Here is a 23451-nt window from a genome sequence, read left to right as displayed (position 1 = left end):
ATATATATATATACATACAAATATAATATATATATATAATTTAAATAATTATTTAAATAAATATTTAAATAAAGAATTAACAAAATTCGTTCGTTGTATAATTTTATGCATTAACAGAAAAAAAACAATTTATATACGTATATTACATTTAATTGTTTTTCTAAACATAAACATTACGCAATAATAAAACAATAAAAACGCAAATAAATAATAAACTGTGTAGGTAGGTCATTTATCAAAGCGATGACAGGTAGTCGCGTGTGCGCATGCGCATAGAGTAAAGGTGAACGTCCGACCGCAGAGAAAAAGCAAAACAGATACAAATAATAATTTGCTTAGACCAATAAGAAAGCTTAGATGTACTTAAGACATGACTTTAGTATTCATATGGTGTTCTCGTTGTCCCACTTTTCAGACTGCTAAAGCTTCTCACAGTGTGTTTGGATCGCACCGGTACTGCAGCATTCATCCACAGCGATGAGCCAGCATAGGCGACAGCAGAGAGATGCGATTTACACAGCTTTACCCCGTTTTGTACTGCATTCTTCATTGAAGAAATCTGAATGTGTTTGCACGAATTGATGGATACTGGAAGCTATCTCGTGCACTGCTGCTTTTTCCTTGTAACTGGAGCAACGAGTTGGGATCTGTTAGGAAGAGGACTGAGATGCAGAGACTATTGAGACACCCCCTCCTTGAATGAATGCGTGTGGGGAGAGATTGAGGAGAGGTGGTATAAAGGACGGAGGTATGGAAATGTAAAGCGGATAGCAGAAAGTCTTTCCTTATAAAAGCTGCTCTTGAGGACACATTTATGGACCAGAGGCAGATTTATGAAGAAACTGAGGAGATGCTTACTGTTATGTAATGTTTTAATATAGAAAGAGCTTAATAATATTTATTTTTCTATTCAATTATTTTACTCTATGCAATTGTAATGATTTCATATATAGTACCTAAAAAGGGTTAACCTACAGTTTAACCTTCCTCTCACCAGAGCATTTTATGCATTTAAGTTTATTTATTATTTTTGTTTCAATGCATTTTTTCTATTTATGAAATATAATGATAGAATTATGCATTCTTTTCTCCTTATACGTTTAGAATTAGTCATTTAGTTGATGCTTTCATCCAAAGCGACTTAGAAAAGTTTTTATTTTGACACTTTTTTATGGTATAGCAGACTTTATCAGCAGTCATTTTTAGTCTTTAAATCAATCATCTATATGATCTAAAGTTTAATATCTTATAGATAATATGATTCTGCTATTGCTTAGATGCGCAATAGGCTTGTTGCCAGATTTGATAATTGGGCATTTCAGCCGTTTGTCAGACAGTCCACAGCTTTTACAAATAAAGCAAAGCTTGCATTTCTGCCAGTGTCACTTACAAGCACTCTTCTCATTTAAAAAAACAAATTAGCTCCTAACAGAGTATTTACAGTCACTTTGCTTGAACTGGAATCAAATGCTGGAACTTGGGCAACATGGGAAACCTATTGTATTGCTGTCGTAAGGTATCAGATTTTATTCACGGTAACGCAGTCGAAGACCAGACCGAGGGCCGGTCTCCACTCCTTTCCAGTGAGAATAGTGATATAGAAAGCCTCTCTCCTTCAAGAACCGTCTGTGACCCGCTGGCATCTCCTATTTTGGACCAAGATCACCTCCTCTTCCCTGACATTGTGCTAAGCAGCAACATTGCTGCAGAAGACTTGGACCTACTGTTGGCAACACGAAGACAAGCACAAGATGTCAAAAGAGAAGAAAGTAACCAAAATGGGGGAGAGGGAGTAGTAGTGGGCCAGCCAAGCACAAAAGTCATCCATAGGGAGTTCACAGAGATGGGCGCAAATCAATTATGCATCACAGAGGATGAATGGCCGTTGCTGTCTCCGCTCTACCGAATACCTACAGACCAACCCAGTGCCAAAAATCGAATATGCACTTATCGACAGGAAACGGACGCAACTTTGATACGTGCCGCCGGTAGTAAGGTCAGATATGGACTCATGTGCATGGACTCATCTACACTGGACACCTCACAGTATGACATCAGTCAGATAGCAGGTGATACAGAGCAGCTCATAAGATGTGAAGAACAGGATGTGAGGGTGCTGGCTAAGACCACGGGGGAAAAAGGAGTGAACCTGGATCACAGGGAGGAGCAAAACAACGAACAAGACCCAAATAGTGTAGTGCATACAAATCTAAATGTTGTTAAAGAACCTGCGTGTGGTCCAAGTGAAGGTCCTTTACTTTACGAGAAGCAAAGCCAAGCACAAAACTGGCAACTCATAGCACAAGCACATGAATCTGAAGATCCAACTGTACCCAAAAAAACAGACTCAGAGCTAAATATAGAGACTCTTGAGATGGAAATCATAAAAAGAAAACATCTTAATGATCAAGATACCACACATGAAGATCTTTTCCTGAAGAACAACTCCACTCGCTTGGACTGTATGGAGAAGAGAACAACTCATGAAAACCAAAAGCCAGTGAAAACAGAAAAAGACGTGTCGGTTATGACAAATACGTCCCCTGGTCTTGTGGAACATCAGTTTGAGAAGATGCATCAGTTGGACCAGGATGCAATGTGGAAAAACAAGGAGGTGGAGCAGATGAAGTGGGATCTGTGGGATTGTGAACCGACGAACCTCGCTGTGACCCAGGTTGAACAGAGAACGGATCAGACTGAACGCTACACCCTGTTCGTGGTTGATAAGATGTTCCTCGCCACTCCAAACTTTACAGGTGTGTATTCTTTTGGGTATTTGTGCCATACTGGAGCTGAGAAACCTGTTAATTCAGCTGCATAAACTTATTATATTGTATGTGTTTAGGTTTGGGAAATTCTGGGAATTTTCAAGGCTGGAAACTTTACATGGGAATTAATGGGAATATGTGGGAATAAACTGGAATGAATGGGATAAACTGGGAATTTGAGTTGTCTAATATAGAGAACTTAAATGTTTATTTATTTATGTATATTATATAGTTATATAAATTTCACAAAATATCCATATAAGTCCCATACATTTAAGTTTCCAATTTGGAATATTTCCAAATATTCCCCAGATTTAGTTCCTATGGAAGTTTCTGGAAATGTACCGGAAACTTTCTGCCCCTTTGCAACCCTATATGTGTTAATGCAGATCTGGGAATGTAATATATGATCCTGTCTGTGAAATGCAGGCTAAAGTTTCATAATGAGATTAAGAGGACCAAAGTTTAATTTCACATTGATTTCAGCCTTTGACATGATCTTACTCAGTCAATATTAAACATATTAAGGTTATATTTTTACAGAATAATCTTTGCATTACGTAGGATAATTTTATATTAATTCTTCTGTTTCCAAAAAATCAAGGACTCAACACTGACATCCTGCTCGATGACCAAGAACTAGACATCACAGCAGACAATATGACTGAGCAAGTCGAGGGCAACAGCAAAGAACAAGATTTTCCTGCTATTCCTGACATGGACCCATCTGAAGATGCAGGGTTCACCATCAAGATCCAGGCGCCTGGCACAGAAAGCACTGACTTTCAGGTGAAATCCCACTACTTACAGTACATATGTGATTGTGACCCGTGCTGGCAATAAGAGTCGGAATGCACAGGTCTAATTTTGAGCTAAAGGGAAAAGAAAGTATAAATGTTGCTTATTTGAGGTTTTCATAAAAATAAATACATTAAGCCTTCATCTAGCGATCTCAATGCTCTAAATAGTCTAAACGTTTAAAATTATCTTTATTTGTATGTTTTCTGAGACGTGTACAAAGATGTTTGTCAATCCACATGCACGTGGCATTTTGGTTTTGTGTTTTAAATAGTGCAGGGAAAAGATTAATCGTGATTAATCCATTCAAAATAAAAGTGATTTTTTTGCATAATATATGAGTGCTGTGTGTATATATATATATATATATATTAATGTATATTTTTATATATTCTATATTATATATAAATTTAAAAGAAATTATATATAAATAAAAAAATCTGAAATGACTACATTTATATGTGTGTGGTTAAATATACATAATTACACACAGCACACACTCATATATTATGCAAAAAATCACTTTTATGTTGAATGCGATTAATCGCAATTAATCTTTTCCCAGCACTAGTTTTAAAACATGCAGGAATGGGAAAATGCAGGTCTTGCTTGGTGTTAAAAGAGTTATTAAGAGAGATAGGACATGAAAACGATCTACCTAGCGCTGACTGATGCATCTGAAGCATGCACACAGATGAGAGAGCACGCGACCCTGATATATACACCAAATTATAGTACTAAAGTGCACATATTTCATTGCTAAAAGTTATTTTGTGTATTTGGTATAATACTATGTGTTCGTGTGGTTTATTTATGGTATTAAAACACATTATTTTCCGTTAGGGATGTAACGATTTAATCGCGTGTCCCATTAAAGATGCCTGTCTGAAATCGATTCTGAATCGCAAGGCTGCGATTCTTTGTTTCATGCACAACTTGTGCGTGTACTATGGCTCTGTGATCAGTAGGAAGTCCTTATCAATCTAAAATCATTATGAGTCGGAGGCGTTTATAACGTGAAATTAAAAAAGCAACACTCGTTAAATAAAAATAATTCAAAATATTTTTTATTGTCATGAAAATACCTGAAACAATTTGAAGAACAGCGTATAAATATTCCTGTAGACATTTGCTGGAATAGCGTTTGTAATGCTACTTCTTCTGTGGCACAAAGGGGGTTTCTGCACGAGAGCGCCCCCTGGCGTTCAGATGTGCCGGGATTTCACCATAACTCATTCAAATTCATTCATTGAGAAAATGTGCATTTGCACGGTTAATCGTTACACCCCATCATTACACATACTTTACATTTTGAAGCTCCAGATTTCACTCTCTTCCTGAAGCACACAGATTTTGTACAAAACTTATCGAGTTGAAAAGCTGTGCCTGATTGGCCAGCGAATCTGAACATTGTGATTGGTCAGAAGATTGTCAGAAGAACGTAATGTAACCAGGGTTGTTCTTGGAGAAACATTTCAATGCTGGAAACTTTCCATGGGAATATATGAGAATAAATAGGAAAAAATATTTTTCCTATAGCTATTGTTCTTGATTTTGTGTGTGCCAAATCTATTAGTTTTACAGTAATTTTAGTGTATGGATGCAGTGATTTTGCTTTGAACACTCAAAAATAAATCAAACTCTTAAACTTGACTTTGCAGACTATATCAACTTGAAGTTTTTGTTTGTTTTGACGAGAATGTTAAAATATAAATAAAAATCGCTAATTCCGACTCATTTTGATAGCACAGGTTACATACTCAAAAGTAGGGCCATTCACAATATACTTTGAGGGGGACATGTCCCCCAAATAATCAGAAACGCTGATTTTTTTAAATATACATACAGTAAATATAAACCTGAATGTTTTGGTCCCCCCAATGTCCAAGATGTGCTGCTCGAAAGTAGCTGTGCACTTAATATTCCTGTACCTTGAATGCACTTGTTGTAGGTCACTTTGGATAAATGTCTGCCAAATGCGTAAATGTAAATATATGTCAATACATATTTGTCTCTGTTAAAGGAATAGTCTACCCTTTTGCCATATTAAACTATGTTATTACTTCAACCTAGACAAATTAATACATACCTATGTTTTTTCGATGCGTGCACTGTACAGCTTGTTGTGAATGTGTTAGCATTTAGCCTAGCCCCATTCATTCCTATGGTACCAAACAGGGAAGCCACCAAACACTTCCGTGTTTTCCCTATTTAAAGACTGTTACATGAGGAGTTATACCAGTAAGTATGGTGCCACAAAATAAAACTTTTTTTGGTACCATAGGAATGAATGGGGCTAGGCTAAATGCTAACACATTCACAACGCGCTGTACAGTGCACGCATTGAAAAAACATAGGTATGTATTAATTCGTCTAGGTTGAGGTAATAACATAGTTTAATATGGCAAAAGGGTAGACTATTCCTTTAAGAACAAAATGAAGTCGAAGTATTTTATATATCTACTGGGATCAAGGTGTCACCTTTAGCGATGGTGCAGGAAATTAGGCAAGTGTTGATGGATCGAGAAGAAACCTGTCGACGCACCTGCTTCTCCCTGCAACTGAATGGCGTCACGCTTGACAACTTTACCCACCTTAGATCCATACCAGGTCTTCAAGAGGGCTCCGTTCTCAAGGTTGTGGAGGGTAAGATGTACAAGCTTGGGTTTAAACAACTGTGCATAGATCAATTTAAACTTAGCAGTCAGGTTTGTCCATATTTTACCCAACCATGGGTTGAAACGTCAATATGATAATGCCATTTATATTCAGTAAATATTGTACAAACTTTGTATATTTGATGATAGACCTATCTCCCCCCTTTTAAAAAAACCAAGAGCCATATACTGTTCGAGAAGTGCGCATTCATCTACGCCACATCAGAGAGCTTCTGAAGAGTCTGGATATCACTGAGGGCTATAATGGAGTGGAGGGAAGCTCACCATCATTTCTCTGCTACTTCATAGAAGATCGTACGGAAGGTGCATAAATGTTGAACGCAGATTATGTGTAATGATCAAAGTCTCTACGCAATACCGGCATGATGGCAACAAAATGTTTGTTAAATACTTTTTAATCTCACTTTTATTTTTAGAGAGCAGCAGGCCTAAGAGAAGAAGTGACGGACTGAAGTATGCAGGCTGCAGTCCCCCAGACCACATTCTTCCCGGATGTAAGGAGCGTTTGCTGGTACCCCTACATCCTCAGACTAACCTTGTGAAGGTAGGATGATAAAGTATGTACTACTAGTAATTACTATAATAAAATGATTGAAATGTGAACTAAAAGGACATACATTTGGTGCATATTGATGCAGAATTTTGTACGTGCATCTGTTGAGCAGTCCACAGAGTGCCTGAAGGTCCTGACCATGAGTAGCTGGAATCCACCTCCTGGAAACAGAAAGATGCATGGAGACCTTATGTATCTCAATGTGGTGACCATGGAGGACAGATACTTCAGTGTAACGGCATCAACTCGAGGGTTTTACGTCAATCAGTGAGTTACTGCTATTCTTAAAAACAGTCGTACTCGATAGGCTACTTAAACATTTATTTGAACGTTTTTTTTTGTAGGTCTACATCTTACAGCTTTAATCCAAAGCCGGCAAATCCCAGCATCTTTAGTCATGCTCTGCCGGATCTCCTGAGTCAGATCAGTGCCATATTTAAGAAGAATTTCAGTACTTTGCTAAAAAGAAGGTAAGCTAATTTCCTCTTGAGATGTAAAGAGTATAGAGAAATTGATTTTATGTAAGTATTGGTGCTGTGTCAAAATCTTAGTATGTTCACATTAAAGTGATCATTAGTTGTAGGCATACAGTGTAGGCGTAGCTTGACATTTGAGCTTGGTGGGCCAGGCTTGTCTATTCTAGAATCTATATCGAAACTTGTGCTATGATTTTTACTGCAAAATTAAAATTAATTACATTTTCGTCTACCACATTACAGGGACATTCAACTTTTTTTGAAAATATACTAATTTTTCAGCTTCCCTAGAGTAAACCATTTGATTTTTTCTGTTTTGGAATCCATTCAGCTCCAGGTCTGGCGGTACCATTTTTAGCATAGCCTAGCACAATCCATTGAATCTGATTAGACCATTAGCTAAAAAATAACCAAAGAGTTTTGAAAAAAAAAGAGATATTTCTCCTATTTTAAAACTTGACTCTTCTGTACTAAGACTGACGGAAAATTAAAAGTTGTGATTTTCTAGGCAGATATGGCTAGGACTATACTCTCATTCTGGCGTAATAATCAAGGACTTTGCTGCCGTAACATGGCTGCAGGAGGGCCAATTATATTACGCACTGCCCGTAAATAGTTCCCTGCCATTGAAAGTTACTAAGGGGACTACTTTCGGCTGCTGCGGAAAATGAGCATATTTTCAAAAACAGTGGAGTGTCCCTTTAAAAAAACAGCCTGGAGGTTAGATAAAAAAAATTGTAACACATAATTAAAAGAAAAGAATGAAGGCTAATTGTACTATTTTTATGAATAATATTAATACTATAATCCAGTGGCGGCCGGTGACTTATTTTTCTAAGGGGTGCAAATTCAAAATATGTGTTCAGAGTGTCGTGTGTGGCTCGTCATGTCAAAATATGTGTTTGGTGCATAATGTGAACCTATGTGCATCATGTGTCATGTCATAATGCGTCCCTGCTGCACATGCGTCGAAAGGGTTAATGATAAAAAGACGTTGCGCAACTTAATCGCAAATTTCTATCTGTTCTGTATTTACCTTAATTTAACACTTTTCAAGTTTTTATACTCTAATAAACATGGGTATGGACGAATGGATGCTTTATGTAAATGTATGCTTATTAGTAGTGAAAGAGTCAGCAGAAATACTTTTGAAAAAAATTCAGTTTAAAGGTGCTCTAAGCGAATTCACGCGTTTTAGACCATACATTTTTTTTGTTACATACAGCAAACATCTCCTCACTATCTGCTTGCTGCCTGTCTGCTGATCAAACTGTAAAAAAACGCGGTCTCTGTAGACAGCCCAGGCTCTACAAACTGCAATAAAAACACAGTGGCCAAACCTACCACCACGAAACACAACAAAGTGTTCCAGCCAATAAACGACAAGAAGGATTTGGGGGTGGGGGTCGTGCGCGTTCATAAAAGCACGGAAGGGAGGGGGAGGAGTTAACTACGCTCCGTTTGTTTGAAAATAGTTCAAACATCAACAAAAAGTGACGTCACACAGATTCGCTTTGAGCGCCTTTAAGATTTTTTAAGGTTTCAAAACAAAGTCAGCGCACCCATAACTTAAAATCACTTAAAAAAACTACTAATTTGGCACAAACAAAGTAAAAAACAATGTATATTAAACTTTTTTATTGTTTGATTGACATTGAGACAGACAGCTTTAAGATCTACTGTAATGTCTTGTCGCTATTAATGACGCTTTAAACATCAATCAGGTCCCGAACTTTATCTCTCTTAATAGCTATTTTAACATCAAGTCCTGCACTTTATTTTCTAATTACTGCATGCTCTAAAACTGAAACCAAAATGTCAGATGCGCAAGTGGATGGACACGCACCTTTTGTATTAGTTAAGACGTTTGATGCCTATTTACTGTTTAAGTCTGCGCCTCAATTTAACCAACTACGTGCTACGCCTATGGTCAAACCGAAATTGAGTGTTGTTGTAATTGCACGTTAATAAAATTTGTATCGTTAAAATGAATTTACGTTAATGCGTTATTAACATTAAAAATCCTATTTGCTAGTAGGATGGTTATAGCATGTCAAAAATGCCCCTAGTTAGATGGGTGCAAAAACGCACTCTTTTCACGTGTGTACCTTTTAATGCAAATAATGTACGGCCCTCACTGCCTTAATACCAACAGACAGTGAGTGCTTTTGGTAAAAAAAGATCTGATTCACAGTCTGGGAGAATAATATATTTAGCCAGATTAGTGCTATAACATGCTAACAAACACATTTTAAAAAAGCTTTTGGGTAAAATTAACCAGTCAGCCAGTGGCCTTGGGCGGAGCTTTGTTTGTGTTTTGTCACATTAACAAGATAATCAAAACAACATGTCTAATGAGACTGCTTTGCTACATTTATATCCAAACACCTTGTAAATGTAGATTTTGCATAATATGGGCCCTTTAACATCCACAGAACCTTTACGTTGCACAAAATGAACCTTTTGACCTCAACACTGAAAATTATTAATGATGGCTTCGTTTTAGAGAATGCACGCACCCCTTTGAAAGAATTGCAACACCATTCCAGGTGTTTAGCTGGACTGCTCCAGCTCTCGATCACACTATGGACTGCGTTAGAGCAGAAGATGTCAGCTTCTTCCGCTTGGGTTATGAAGAACATCTGCCTGGACAGGTACCAATGTGTTGAGAATAAGTCACATGGCAGTAATATAAGATGATCTCCATCAAATTTACTGTATCTGTGTTGAGCACAGGCTCGTGACTGGAACGAAGAACTACAGACCACAAGAGAGCTTCCCAGGAAAAACCTAACCGATCGTCTGATGAGAGATCGAGCTGTGTTTAAGGTGTCTTTACATCTTATTCTTTTGTTCGTTGATGAACAGTGATGCTATAGATGTTTGTCTGTATATGGTATTAGCAGGGTTCCCACGGGTCCTTGAAATCATTGTAAGTTTGTGAATCTGAGGGAAAAAATTCAAGACCCTGGGAAGTTTTTGAAAATATACATACATCGAAAGTCATTGAAAGTGTTTGAATCTATTTTATGCAAGAAGTTTTCTGGAAAAAAATCCCATATTATTCCCTGTGTAATGTAGGATAATTACATTTTAGACTTTTTAAGCACACGTGCTAAACCGTTCACTTTACATGCTTATATCTTCTGTATGCGAATGTTGATTTATACCAAAATGCTTTTATGTAACTGTTGTTCCCTGAGAAGGGAACGAGACGCTGCGTCTCCCTTGTCATACTTCCTGCGTCCCTGTAACGGCGTCTTTGACAATATTTCAGATAGCGATATACTTCCTGGTTCCCGCGTCACCTTGTCTTTGTCGTTATGCCTCACCATTGGTTGAATTTGATATACACATTCATACGCACTTACCCCTGGAGGCGCCCCCAAAGTGTCACCGCAGTGACGCAGCGCGAGTTCCCTCGAAAGGGAACTGTAACAATGTATCTTAAAAGTTAACAAAATGTAACCTTGCTCTCACTTCAAAATGTGTCCCCACATTTAGTCCTTGAATTTGAGGGTATTGGACCTGGAAACTCCTTGAAAGGTCCTTGATTTTGAAGTTAACTCAGGTGTGGGAACCCTTTATTAGGTACACTGTCAAAAAAGCTGTCATTAGTGCAGTACTTTTTAAAAAGGTCCTAACTGTTCATTGACTTCATCAGGCAAACAGCGATTTCGTGGGCACAGCGACTCGGGGAGCCATGGGAGTGATCGACGGTAACGTGATGCCCATCAACCCCAGTGAAGAACCGCAGGAGCAGATATTCATCTGGAGCAACATTTTCTTCAGCTTTGCCTTTGACGTGCGTGACCAGTACACAGATCTGGGAGGAGAAGCTGCGGCACACGCCACCCCTGTTTGTGATTTGAACGGTGTAGGAGCTTACTGGACAGTGGATCAGGAAGGCCTTTACCTGCTCGGCACAGCAGTGATCGATTACCGTGGCTACCGCATCACCGCACAGACCATCGTGCCAGGAATTCTGGAGCGTGATCGAGAACAGAGTGTCCTCTATGGCTCTGTTGACTTAGGCAAGACTGTTGTCTCTGATAACAGGTGAAACATATGTTTCTTTGGGTGGCAAAGGTTCTTTATGGAACCAACCCAAAATGTTCCTCTATGGCATAGAATATGAAAATTGTATAGTGGTAACCTGTATACATTTAAACATATACATTGTTTCTTAAGGTATCTGGAACTGCTTGACAAGCCCAGTAGGAAACTGAGAATGCAACGCCACCTTGTGCTAAACAAAGATGATACAGCCGTAGAGTTGTGTTCATCGGTGGAACACAAGGGGATTGTGGGTAATGATGGTCGTCACTACATCCTGGATCTGCTTTTTACCTTCCCACCTGACCTTAACTTCCTTCCTATGGAAGAGGATTTAAATCCTGTTTGTCAACAGCTGGGCTTCCCAAAAAAACATCCTCATCATTTGGTTTGCCTGAGACAGGAGCTCATTGAGGCCTTTGTGGAGCAAAGGTGAACATTTATTCAATTATTTATTCATTCAAAGAGTAATATTAAGGTGTGTTCATAGAGAGTCCCTTGTGTAGTGATCCGGAATAATTCACTCAAATATGAAATTATGTAAGAACCAATGAGATTACGAGTTGCATATTGGAGCTTTGCCATGTTGAGCTCATATAATAAAAAAAATAACAGCATTTCAAATGTTTTAGTCTGTGTTCAACTGAAGAAAATAATTCATATACATTTTCGGATGACATGAGGTTAAATTAAAGAGATGTTTACTATTACTATTCCTTTAAGGCAGTATGCTCAACATGAAAAAGCTTTTAATGCAGAAAAAATGGTGAAAAATACTTTAATTTTTTATTTCACAGATACCAGATATTTATGGAAACTGTCTCCCAAAATACAAAGCAAGGCAGAAACATCAATAAACCTCCTGGCACATCTCCAATAAAGAGCGATTCGACTGAACTCACTCAATTTTCCATAATGCCTGTCACGCACCCAGATCGAGTTACAATACATCATTCACCACAGCCTGTGCCTGTCAACATCCAGCAGGATTCTTCAATCGAAAACATTTTCTCCTCCCTCCGGAATACGTTTGATATTAATTTCAACCCAAATGTGTACTGTTCAGGTGAATTTTTTTATTTTAAATAATCGTTTTATTTTAAAGGTCCACTGTGTAGATTTTTAGCGGAATCTAGTGGTGAGATTGTGAAATGCAACCAACGGTTTAGTCCACAGCTCACCCCTCCCTTCGAAACGTATAGAGAAGCTATATAGAAAGCCGCACGTGAAATTCTAGTCATTCGAGAAATTCACGCGGAAATTCGCTTCTGTGACTCCACCACTCCGCTCGCTTCCTGTAATCAAGTCACTACTACAGCAAGGTCCTGATTGGTTGACGCGCGCGGAAATCCGCCGAAGTTCAGATTTTTCAACTCGCTCGTTTCCCGTGTAATCACATCTTTGCATTTACTTAACACGTAAATCATCCGCGCTTGCCGCCTCTACCGCGGCTGGTGTAAACGCAGCATTAAACATGCTGTTTTCTCTTGTTAATGTGACGTCACACAAACAAAGTCTTGCCCACAGCCACTAACTCACTGGTTAGTTTTACCCAAAAGATTCTCTAAATGTGTTTGTTAGCACATTGTAGTGCTAATGAGGCTTAAGATATTACAGACTGTATTTGCAGAAATCCAATCTATTTTTAACCAAAAGCACTCATCGTCTGTTGATAAGGGAGTGAGGAGCTGTAGCTCATGAGTCATTTGCATTTAAAGGTACGGACATGAAATAAGCACTTTTTGCTCCCGCCCAAATATGGGCATTTTTGATAAAATAAATGATCTGTGGGGTATTATGAGCTGAAACTTCACAGACACATTTTAGGCACACCTGAGACTTATATTACATCTTGTATAAATGGGAATAATATGTGCCTTTTTATAGACCCTTTTATAGTTGGTAAACAATGTGACGTATTTGTGTGGGCGGGGCTTAGCTGGAGGCAGAAAGATTCCCCTCAACGCTTTAACAGACGGTAGCTAGCGAGATTTTTTAGCTTTAACCAAAGCTGTCGTCGTTTTTTTTTTGTCTGGCAGTGGCAGCAAGTATCCGATAAAACTTCAAATTTTCTGTTCTCCGTCGATTCTGGCAACCAACAATACAACAAGACGACATTTTAAAAGCTCCTTGTGTAGCCGACCCTGTGTTGGTTTGTATTAGCCGCCTCCAGTAAGTTTTCCATTTGTTTTGCCTCCAGCTAGCGCCGTGACGTATCTGTTACGTCCGCGCTAAAGGGGTCTATAGACACTAACCCATAGTTAAGTACAGTGTGATAAGCCATTACTTTTGGTTTTCTTATAGGTGTACGCTTTCCCAAGGAAAGTATGGAAGATATCCAGAAACAGAAACAGCTGCTGAAGGATGCAACAGAATTCCTAATATCCAATCAAATCCCTGCTTTTGTAAGTTTGCATTACGCAGATAAAACAGACGTTAACCTTGACCCATCTGTGTCCTTGGCAGAAAGGGGAGAAATAACATCTTTAATATTCATTTGAATTTTTTTACGCAGGCCAAGAGTTGCCTTGACCACAGAGCATTGCCTGTGGATGGCATCACATTGACAGAGGCACTGCATCAGCACGGCATCAATGTTCGCTACCTGGGCACTGTGCTTGAGTATATTGAGAAGATACCCCAAAAAGAAAGACTTGATCACGTCTACGTAAGTGTGAATTTAAAGGTGCCGTAGAATGTAAAACTGTATTTACCTAGGCATAGATGAATAATAAGAGTTGTGTACATGGTAATGACACATCATTACATATCATCTTATGTAAATCTCGTCCATGCAAAAGAGAGCTGGAAAACAGGCCAATCTCAAAATAACACCAACTGTGACGTTACAGTCGAGATGTACGCCCCCAGCATTATATTACACATTAAATTACAATGTTGTTACAATACTAAAAACAAAGTTGTGACTGCTGAGTTAGCCCAATATGCTAGTTAACATCCATAAACAATTGATTATTCCTCAAAATCCATATCTTCATCTGATACAGACTCAAACATAACACAGAGCTACTCAAAAGAGCTGCTCTGAGAAACAGCCAATCAGAGCAGAGCTAAACATTATTATTCATGCCCCTTTAAAATAAGGTAATAATAGACTATTTCATTCTAAAGGCAAATCCTAGGGTTGTAAATGGACATGTAAAACCATCTCTAGATCATTTTTTCCCTTAATAAAGTCACAGACCTTCTATGTAGCTATCAGAGGACAATTTAGCATATTGTTTCAATGCATTCTCCTTTGGCACCTTTAACTTCGTAGCCATTGAGATTAGGCACCATGCCCAATCACAAGGTATATGACCAAAGATTTGAACCCTAAATGCGACATGAAAATAGTACCATGAGGGCTAACATGAACTACTATGGAATTATTACAATCAGTCTTACAGATTTTTTCAAACCTTTTTCAGAGAACAGCACTATGTGAGCTGATCACCAGATGTGCGAAACATCTGTTTAAGACTTATCTTTTGGTAAGTGTTCAGATTTTGTTTGTGGTATATTTATACCATATTGTCCTGAATATAAGACGTGTTAAGACATTTTTTTATACAAAAATGCTGTCTTCTTATCCACCTTATTTTGGAACGCAGAAGAAAGTGATGTGACGTATTTTCCCTTCTTCCTGTTTCAATAGCCAGCTGGTAGAAAAAAGTGTAGTGGGAGCAGGCATAAAACATGATTTAAACAGTTATGGTGAATATTTACTACACCCGCCATGTATGAACCAGTGTGAGAATTAAGTTAAGTAGTGGCCTGATACATAATATGAAGATATATTTAATAATTTCGTGCTGTTGCTTGGGGGTGACGGGTCTTCAATGTGCAACTTTAGAAACACAGAGACATACCAGTATCTTTACAATGGGAAAGTCAGTCGAGTGTTTGTACATAGACCAAGAATTTGTTTTTTAACTTCTCAGGCGATGGTTTAATATGTCACAACTGTCCCTCTGGTGTGAGTTTTTTTTTAAACTGCAATTTTTAATTTACTTTATTTGAGTTTTTATGGCGACACATCAAGCTTTACGTGGTCCTACAGTCAGCAGCATCTTTCTCATTTAACACATTGTAAGTTATAACATATTAAACTACTACATGTATTCAGTATTGTTTTCGTTTTATGAAATTATTATTATGCAGTAGATAAGACATGAGCTAATGAAATTATTTGCTTATTTAAAAAAATTATAATTTAAAACATACCATAAATATGTGCAAACACATTACGAACTATAATAAACATTAACCAATATGTGAGGATTAGCGGGACAGATGAACCCAAATGCAGACGGTGTCGGGGAAAAACAGAAAACACTTTATTTGACAACAAAACAAAACCCACGAGGGGGTATGAAACATGAAACACTAGACAGATAATACTACAACTAGACTGGGCAACTAGACTCTAAATATACATGCAACACGAGACTTGACACAACACAATGATCCTGCACAGAACTAAAGAAACACTGACATTAAATAGAGCAAACCAAACAAGATAACGAGCAGGGAACAGGTGATGGGAATAAGTAATAATTAACAATAAGCAGGAGGACGAGGGGGCGGGGACAAAAGACAAGACACCGGAGGCACATGCCAACATAAAAACAAGGCATGAACCTCCACACAAGGCCAGGGACTGCCAGAACTCTGCCACCATGACAAAATACAAATATAACAAGACTTCAAGGCAGAGTCCTGACACAATAAGCAGTTTATGTCGTATATATTCTGTACTGTAATTGCATTTTTGTAATAATATATAGTAACAGAATAAATAAACCAGCTAAATAAGCATATTTTTATCATTGTTTTTAAACAATTATTGTATTTATTGTTCCTTGGCAGTGTCTATGAAAGGTTTTACTGGATGGATTTGTGAATACAGATAATGAATAGGTGCACATGCGCCACATACACATTCAGCTCTTGTGCGTGGATTATGGTTAAAACAAATGTTTTGTAGAGATTTACTGCATTTTTATCAGCTATTATGGCAAACCCTAACTGCACAAATTATGCCGGTCTTCCAGGTTTTTATAATAAACATTAAAAGGCCGGTCAAAAAGGCACACTCCTGTCCCTCGCAATGCTTCTACCATTAGCTTAGTGGCTCACCGGAAGTCTTACACAAAGGAGCTCAAAGATGGCAGCGCCCACATTTACATCAAAGAAAAGGTGGATATTCGACCTGCAAAAATGTGGTAGGTGGCGCCAAATACACATAAACAGGTTCGCCTGGACTGAAGCAACCTCATAAACTACAGTCATTTACAGTAAGACAGACTTCTACTGTTAATTAAACATAAATAGGCTATGTGTTATTTACAATGAGATGGACAGCCTAGGGTAAATTTTATGAAATCCAGATTGACTGCAGGTTATATATGGTATTGTATGACATATGAAAAGTATAAAAAAATGTGGGGAACCAAACTAGTCCCCTATGACTTATAAAAGTATTTAAAGCATTTTCTTTATAAAAGACAAGAGTTGGTCTTCAAACAGCATTTTCCTAAAATGTAAACTTTTAAAAGGGAGGGTCGTCTTATATTCGGGACAATACTCTAAAGCTCTGCACGTCAATAATATAATGTTGTATATTTTGATACCTTTCCTAACCTGGCATCTCCTGTACCCAAAATTAATCCGCTTACTTTACCCCAGGCAGTGGAACCATCTGCTCTCTCTGCCTCCGTCAGCCATTTCCTCAACTGCTTCCTGAGCTCTCACGCAGATGCCAGGGTTATCCAGCAGAACGACAAGTGGGCATCCAGACGCAGGAGTCGGAGGAGTCGGATTCACGCGTCGGTGGCCGGTACCATCGCGGCCTGGTCCAACCTCACCCCGAGTGACCTCTGGAGGGCCATCAGTGTTGAATCTCAAGAGTACTATCACTACAGTATGCCATGGTGAGTGTTTTGATCTGTGAAGACAAACAGATGCCGTGCTGTTATTTGACACATGTCTCCGTCTGGCAGTGGAAGTGTGAAGGAAGCTGTGGAGAAATGCAGTCTACAGAGAATCACGCTCCTTAGAGAGACTGCCATCAAAACTGGCATTCAGGTATGTCAGATTGCATTAATTAAAGTTAAACGAATAGTCATTCCCAAATATGAAATGTATTCACCATCATGTCACATTTGCTATCTACACCTAAAGGATTATAAGGAACACCTGTTCAATTTCTCGTTAATGCAATTATCTAATCAACCAATCACATGGCAGTTCCTTCAGTGCATTTAGGGGTGTGGTCCTGGTCAAGACAATCTCCTGAACTCCAAACTGAATGTCAGTTTTGAGCGTGGCATGGTTGTTTGTGCCAGACGGGCCTGTCTGAGTATTTCACAATCTGCTCAGTTACTGGGATTTTCTCGCAGAACTCGCATTTACAAAGACCCAGTTCCTGTGGGCGAAAATGCCTTGTTGATGCTAGAGGTCAGAGGAGAATGGGCTGACCGATTCAAGCTGATAGAAGAGCGACTTTGACTGAAATAACCACTTGTTACAACCGAGGTATGCAGCAAAGCATTTGTGAAGCCACAACACGCACAACCTTGAGGCGGATGGGCCACAACAGCAGAAGACCCCACCAGGTACCACTCATCTCCACTACAAATAGGAAAAAGAGGCTACAATTTGCACAAGCTCACCAATATTGGACAGTTGAAGACTGGAAAAATGTTTCCTGGTCTGATGAGTCTCGATTTCTGTTGAGACATTCAGACGGTAGAGTCAGAATTTGGCGTAAACAGAATGAGAACATGGATCCATCATACCTTGTTACCACTGTGCAGGCTGCTGGTGGTGGTGTAATGGTGTGGCGGATGTTTTCTTGGCACACTTTAGGCCCCTTAGTGCCAATTGGGCATCATTTAAATGCCACAGCCTACCTGAGCATTGTTTCTGACCATGTTTATCCCTTTATGACCACCATGTCCTCTGATGGATACTTCCAGCAGGATAATGCACCATGTCACAAAGCTCGAATCATTTCAAATGTTTTTTTTAACATGCCAATGAGTTCACTGTACTAAAATGGCCCCCAAAGTCACCAGAACTCAACCCAATAGAGCATCTTTGGGATGTGGTGGAACGGGAGCTTCATGCCCTGAATGTGCATCCCACAAATCTCCATCAACTGCAAGATGCTATCCTATCAATATGGGCCAACATTTCTAAAGAATGCTTTCAGCACCTTGTTGAATCAATGTCATGTAGAATTAAGGCAGTTCTGAAGTATGGTGTTCCTAAGAATCCTTTAGGTGAGTGTATGTAACACATATTAATATGTGGTAAATACTTTTTTACTCCTTAAGATTCTTTTAAGGGAGTATAATTTTAATTGTGAAAACAAAGCAGTTTTCACAGAGGAGGACATCCTGAACATTTTCCCTGTGGTGAAGCACATCACTCCAAGAGCAAGTGATGCTCTTCATCTCCTGCATCTTGGTCAGTGTAAGGTACAGCAAGGTTTGTATCGGTTATTTTGAACTGTACAATGGTAAACATGATCACTACTGTGGGAAAAATATGTTTGAATCTTTTCTATACACCAGGTTGTCTAAAAGAGGCCTGCGAGTTAATAAGCCAAGCGCTTGGTCTTTTCACTAACGTGTACGGAGCACTGCATCGCGATGTTTGCGTGTGCCTGCGACTGCTGGGACGCATACATTACATCCTCGGAGACTACGCTGAGGTATTACATACAAGGAATTAAATTTTACAGTACATGCATAAAGACTATATGTGGATCCTTATTTGTATAATAAAAAACATTGAACTTGTGTTGTTAGTCCCTCAGTAACCAGCAGAGGGCAGTACTGATCAGTGAAAGAGTTCTTGGGATTGATCATCCAAACACTATACAGGAATATGTGAGTATACACTTATTTAGTAAAGGTCATTTGTTCAAAGGCACACATGTGTACAGTACATTACATTATTACATTACATTACAGTACATAGTTATACTGGTGTCAATATTTGTACGGTCAACATATGAAGATATGTATGTTTGTGTTGGAAATATCTAAATGTGTTTTTAATTAGTTTCTCTTTGTGCAGAAGCATCTTGGCCTTTATTGTTTTGCTGGTGGGCAACCAGCGACTGCTTTAAGATTGCTGTACCGAGCTCGCTACCTGATGCTCCTGGTGTGCGGAGAGGACCATCCTGAGATGGCTTTATTGGATGTAAGTTGTACTGTATATACTGTAAACTTCAGGCAGTGTGAAAATTAATATTTGACGTGTCAAGCAGTGTCAAGAATTTGATAAACTACAATATCCAAAACGATTTTAAACAGAAGTTTGTAGTGTACTGTAATTCGTGATTCATAACCTTTATAAATATGCAGCCTTTATAGGATTACAAGCACCACATGGTGGGTAATAGCGGTATTACGGATTGCCGAAAATACTCGTCATTGGCAGGGAAGCGTTTTCTCATAATTGGCAAGTTAAAAATAAATGTATTTATAGGGTAAGGTTAAGGGTCGGTGAAAGGCTTTAATTCTCCCTAAAATACAGCATCTAAAAGCATGAGTTAATTATTATTAATTCTGAGAGGATATTAAAGATAGTTAAAGTGGTTTGGAGTGTGATATCACAGCGGATTACAGCCATATACACACAGCACCCCAACCTAAAACATCTTCCTGCATCCCTGTACGCAGATGAATATTTACAACTTTTTTTTGTTTTGATTTACTGTACAGAGTAAGATAGGTCTTATACTGCACAGTATGAAGGCCTGTGATCTTGCTCTGAAGTTCCTAGAGAACGCCCTGATCCTGACCTCCAAATACCAAGGAGCCTCATCTCTCAAACTGGCACAGAGGTTAAACAGAAACACATACACATGTTTTGTGATAGATGCAGTCAAGATTGAACCTGAATATATATGTGAAATGTGTGTATGCATTAGTATATCTGTTTATGTTCTCCCCTCTGTAGTCACCACCTGTTAGCAAAGGTGTATGAGAGTAAAGGAGATTTCCGTGCCGCATTGAGGCATGAAAAGGAACGTTATGGCATATACCGGAAACAGGTGAATACGGTCTTTAAATGATGGGATGGTTTGTTTATGGGGCATCTAATTAATTCAATAGACATCCATGTAAATTTGCTGAGACTATTGTGGTCCTCATTTGCTCATGCGTTATCTTCAATAGGTTGGAGAGACTCACGAGAAGACACAAGAAAGTTCAGAGTACCTGAAACATCTTACACATCAGGCTGTTATTCTGCAGAAAACTTTGAACTGGATCTACAGGACAGGCTCAGACACCAATATTGCCCCTCTCAATGTTAGTATTAAACCCATCTCAATGGATGCCCACATAATGTATTGTATTATAATGATGAATGATGCTATTCATGGCTCTGTTGTCTTCTCATATAGCTAAATGCTCCAAGTCGTGTCTGGATATTGGAGCAGCTAAATCTTGTCACTGGCATCGTTCTTATTCCTCTCAGGTAAAAAAATAAGCATTAATGTAAGATTTGTGAATGTATTATTTATTAAATTTATGATTGCATTGTGTTTATAAAATAAATGTGTTTTTCAAATACAGTCAACATTATGTCCAAGCAGGGAATGATTCGGTAACACTTTACTTGAAGGGGTGTTCATAAGACTGACATGACACCTTCATAATCATGACATGACATGTGCCATGAACATGAATGAGATATCTTTGTTATGACAACTTGACATAAACCAATACATCATAACTTGCTATGACAACTTGACATTACCAAGACAACATAACTGACCACTTTTTACCATTGATACAAATTGAATTTGTCATTAAAATGTCCTTAAGTGTTAATACTCTGTCATATAGTTTATAACAGCGTCATGAATATTTTTCTTGACCTCAACTGCAGTGGTACAAATATTAATTGTGATTAAAATGTCATTAAGTGTTAATACTCTGTTTAATAGTTTTATAACAATGTCATGAATATTCTTCATTCATAATGTTTTTTAATGTGTGTTTCCTCCATTTAACAAATAAAATCAATAATTTAATAATAGTAATAATAAACATTTATACAATTATATTTTTTTGCATTTGGAGACCATTTCACCTCAAATTAAATGAAAACAGTACAATAATGGGTAAAGCCATGCAGCGGTGGGTCCATATCGCTGGAAAAACAATTATTTGGATTAAATTCATTAATTAAATTGATTAAATGTTTTTTCCTCTGTCAGAAAATTTCAGAACCCTCTGTGTGAGGAAGCTCAAACTGATTTTCCCAAGTGGTTGATGTCCTCAGGGCAACATATTGTGTTGACCCAAGGACAACATTTTTCTAAATAAAACCTAAACCCAACCCAAACCCTAACCATAAACAAACCCTAAAATCAGAGGGACATGATAAGTGAAAAACAATGGTATAGAAACAGCTAATTCTGGTTGTAAGCTTACACTTACAACAAACTGTAAACTTATTTCTGAAATCTGATTGGTTGATTGAAATGTCGTCCCAGTGTCAACATAATGTTTATTTGTATATCTACTGTTAAAATTTTAACTAAAAATGTGAAAATTGTGTTCATTTTGTGTTCATTTTCAAGTCCACATAATTGTGTTCTCTCTCTCTCTCTCTCTCTCTCTCTCTCTCTCTCATACTCTGTTTATGATTTTTATTCACATTTTTCCCTGAAGTAAAAGAGACATTGAGAAACTCAGGACTGACACTCAAAAAACAGCACAGCTGCCCAAAATCGATCAGAATGATGTCCAGTCAGCGGATGATCTACAGGTGCCGTCTGAGGACCATAACACATTTCCAGCTAATACTCAAGTGGACTGATGCTTAATAATATAATAATTTATTAAGAAGCAGATGTGAACAAATCTAATAGGTTTTCAGATAATTCATGTTCCTTCATAGGTTAAGAAACAATTATATACAAAAATTTGAAAATGCATTAACAAACTTGACATGCTGGATGACCTTACAGTTTAAAGATATTGAATAAAATAGCACACCCTTAAGCATGAGTTTAACTGGCTGTTGATACTGAGGGTACCTAGACAAGTTTTTGCACATTTATAAACTAGACTTTGAGTTTATTTTTAATTTTTTTGTATGTTTAAATGTGTTGAATGCACTGTACTGTGTATGTATAAGAGCCACAGAGGCACTTAAAAAGAGGGCTAATGCATGCATTTCATATTTCACTGGGTTTGGTTTGATTGATGCATTGTGACATATGCTTTGTGATAGTGCCAACACAAATAAAGCAAAATACAGCAGAATCACACAGTGGTCTCTTTTTTCAGACATTTGCATCACAACCTATCGAAGAAGCATTTACTTTAATTATTTATTCTTAATTAACTGAATTTATAATGGCTCAGACAAAATGCAATGAGTTTTGAATATGTAATGCCTTGCTGTCCATGAGCATTTGCCCTTAACATAGGTGTGAAGGTTTCAGACATAAATTTTTAATCTGTTACAGTATTCATCTTCTTAGTATGGTAACAAAAATGTAATATTACTTGCCTCACAAGTGCGGCAGAGTTCTTAAAAGTGTAAAAGTTAAAAGTATAGCACATTATATTAAAAGATTAATGCTTGTGTTATATTTGAATATCTGAATGTTAATTTAGCAGTATAGCTATTAATAAGTTTTACTTTTGTAACAAAGCATTACAAACGTATATTAGCACTACAATAATCATATTTTAACCATGATATTACTGTAGTAATATAAATTTTAATTAATCTGCCAAAACTGATATGCATATAATTTATAAAACTATATTGCGTGTGTAGTTATGTATGTATGTATGTATATATACATATATATACATAGGGTAAATACGATTATTTTGTTATTCTACTTTTCGTTATTTTAGAAAACTGTTGTAAATTGAATTTTGTTTCTATAGTGACCATTTAATTAATAACCTTTAATAAATAAGAATTAATTATTGGTATTTGAAAGGTCTACCAAAATACTGACATTTTTCTCAACATTGATAAGCTCGTAAAACGCGCCTCGTCCGCAGTGTCGGTTGAAGGTTATGATGTACGCGACCGCTGTGACTCTTCAAGGCGGGCGCGTCCCCGAC

The 23451-nt window shown here is 37.8% G+C and overlaps 1 protein-coding gene across 1 annotated transcript; it reads left to right on the top strand.

Annotated features, from left to right (window-relative positions):
• Window positions 1-283: 283 nt before the first annotated feature.
• Window positions 284-22629, top strand: cluhb (clustered mitochondria (cluA/CLU1) homolog b). The gene is made up of 26 exons (XM_065287422.1): window positions 284-2756; window positions 3373-3557; window positions 6041-6212; window positions 6404-6547; window positions 6661-6788; window positions 6910-7064; window positions 7142-7267; window positions 9780-9927; window positions 10010-10102; window positions 10938-11332; window positions 11465-11761; window positions 12127-12395; window positions 13634-13734; window positions 13845-13997; window positions 14761-14823; window positions 17021-17265; window positions 17335-17419; window positions 18673-18826; window positions 18913-19052; window positions 19150-19230; window positions 19421-19546; window positions 20071-20192; window positions 20309-20402; window positions 20527-20661; window positions 20757-20830; window positions 22033-22629. The coding sequence occupies exons 1-26, from the start codon at window positions 1487-1489 to the stop codon at window positions 22178-22180; spliced, it is 5103 nt and encodes a 1700-aa protein (XP_065143494.1). The 5' UTR covers window positions 284-1486; the 3' UTR covers window positions 22181-22629.
• Window positions 22630-23451: the final 822 nt, after the last annotated feature.

This window comes from Paramisgurnus dabryanus, chromosome 18 (genome assembly GCF_030506205.2).
Source record: "Paramisgurnus dabryanus chromosome 18, PD_genome_1.1, whole genome shotgun sequence".
Lineage (NCBI taxonomy): Eukaryota > Metazoa > Chordata > Actinopteri > Cypriniformes > Cobitidae > Paramisgurnus > Paramisgurnus dabryanus.
This window is presented reverse-complemented; position numbering and strand designations above follow the sequence as displayed.

Bases quoted from the DNA above. Each gene is read 5' to 3' on its own strand.
- cluhb (XM_065287422.1), top strand. From the start codon at position 1,487: ATGGGAAACCTATTGTATTGCTGTCGTAAGGTATCAGATTTTATTCAC. The intron at 9,928-10,009 runs GTACCAATGTGT...TGTTGAGCACAG, and splicing joins AAGAACATCTGCCTGGACAG to GCTCGTGACTGGAACGAAGA. The intron at 11,333-11,464 runs GTGAAACATATG...TTGTTTCTTAAG, and splicing joins ACTGTTGTCTCTGATAACAG to GTATCTGGAACTGCTTGACA.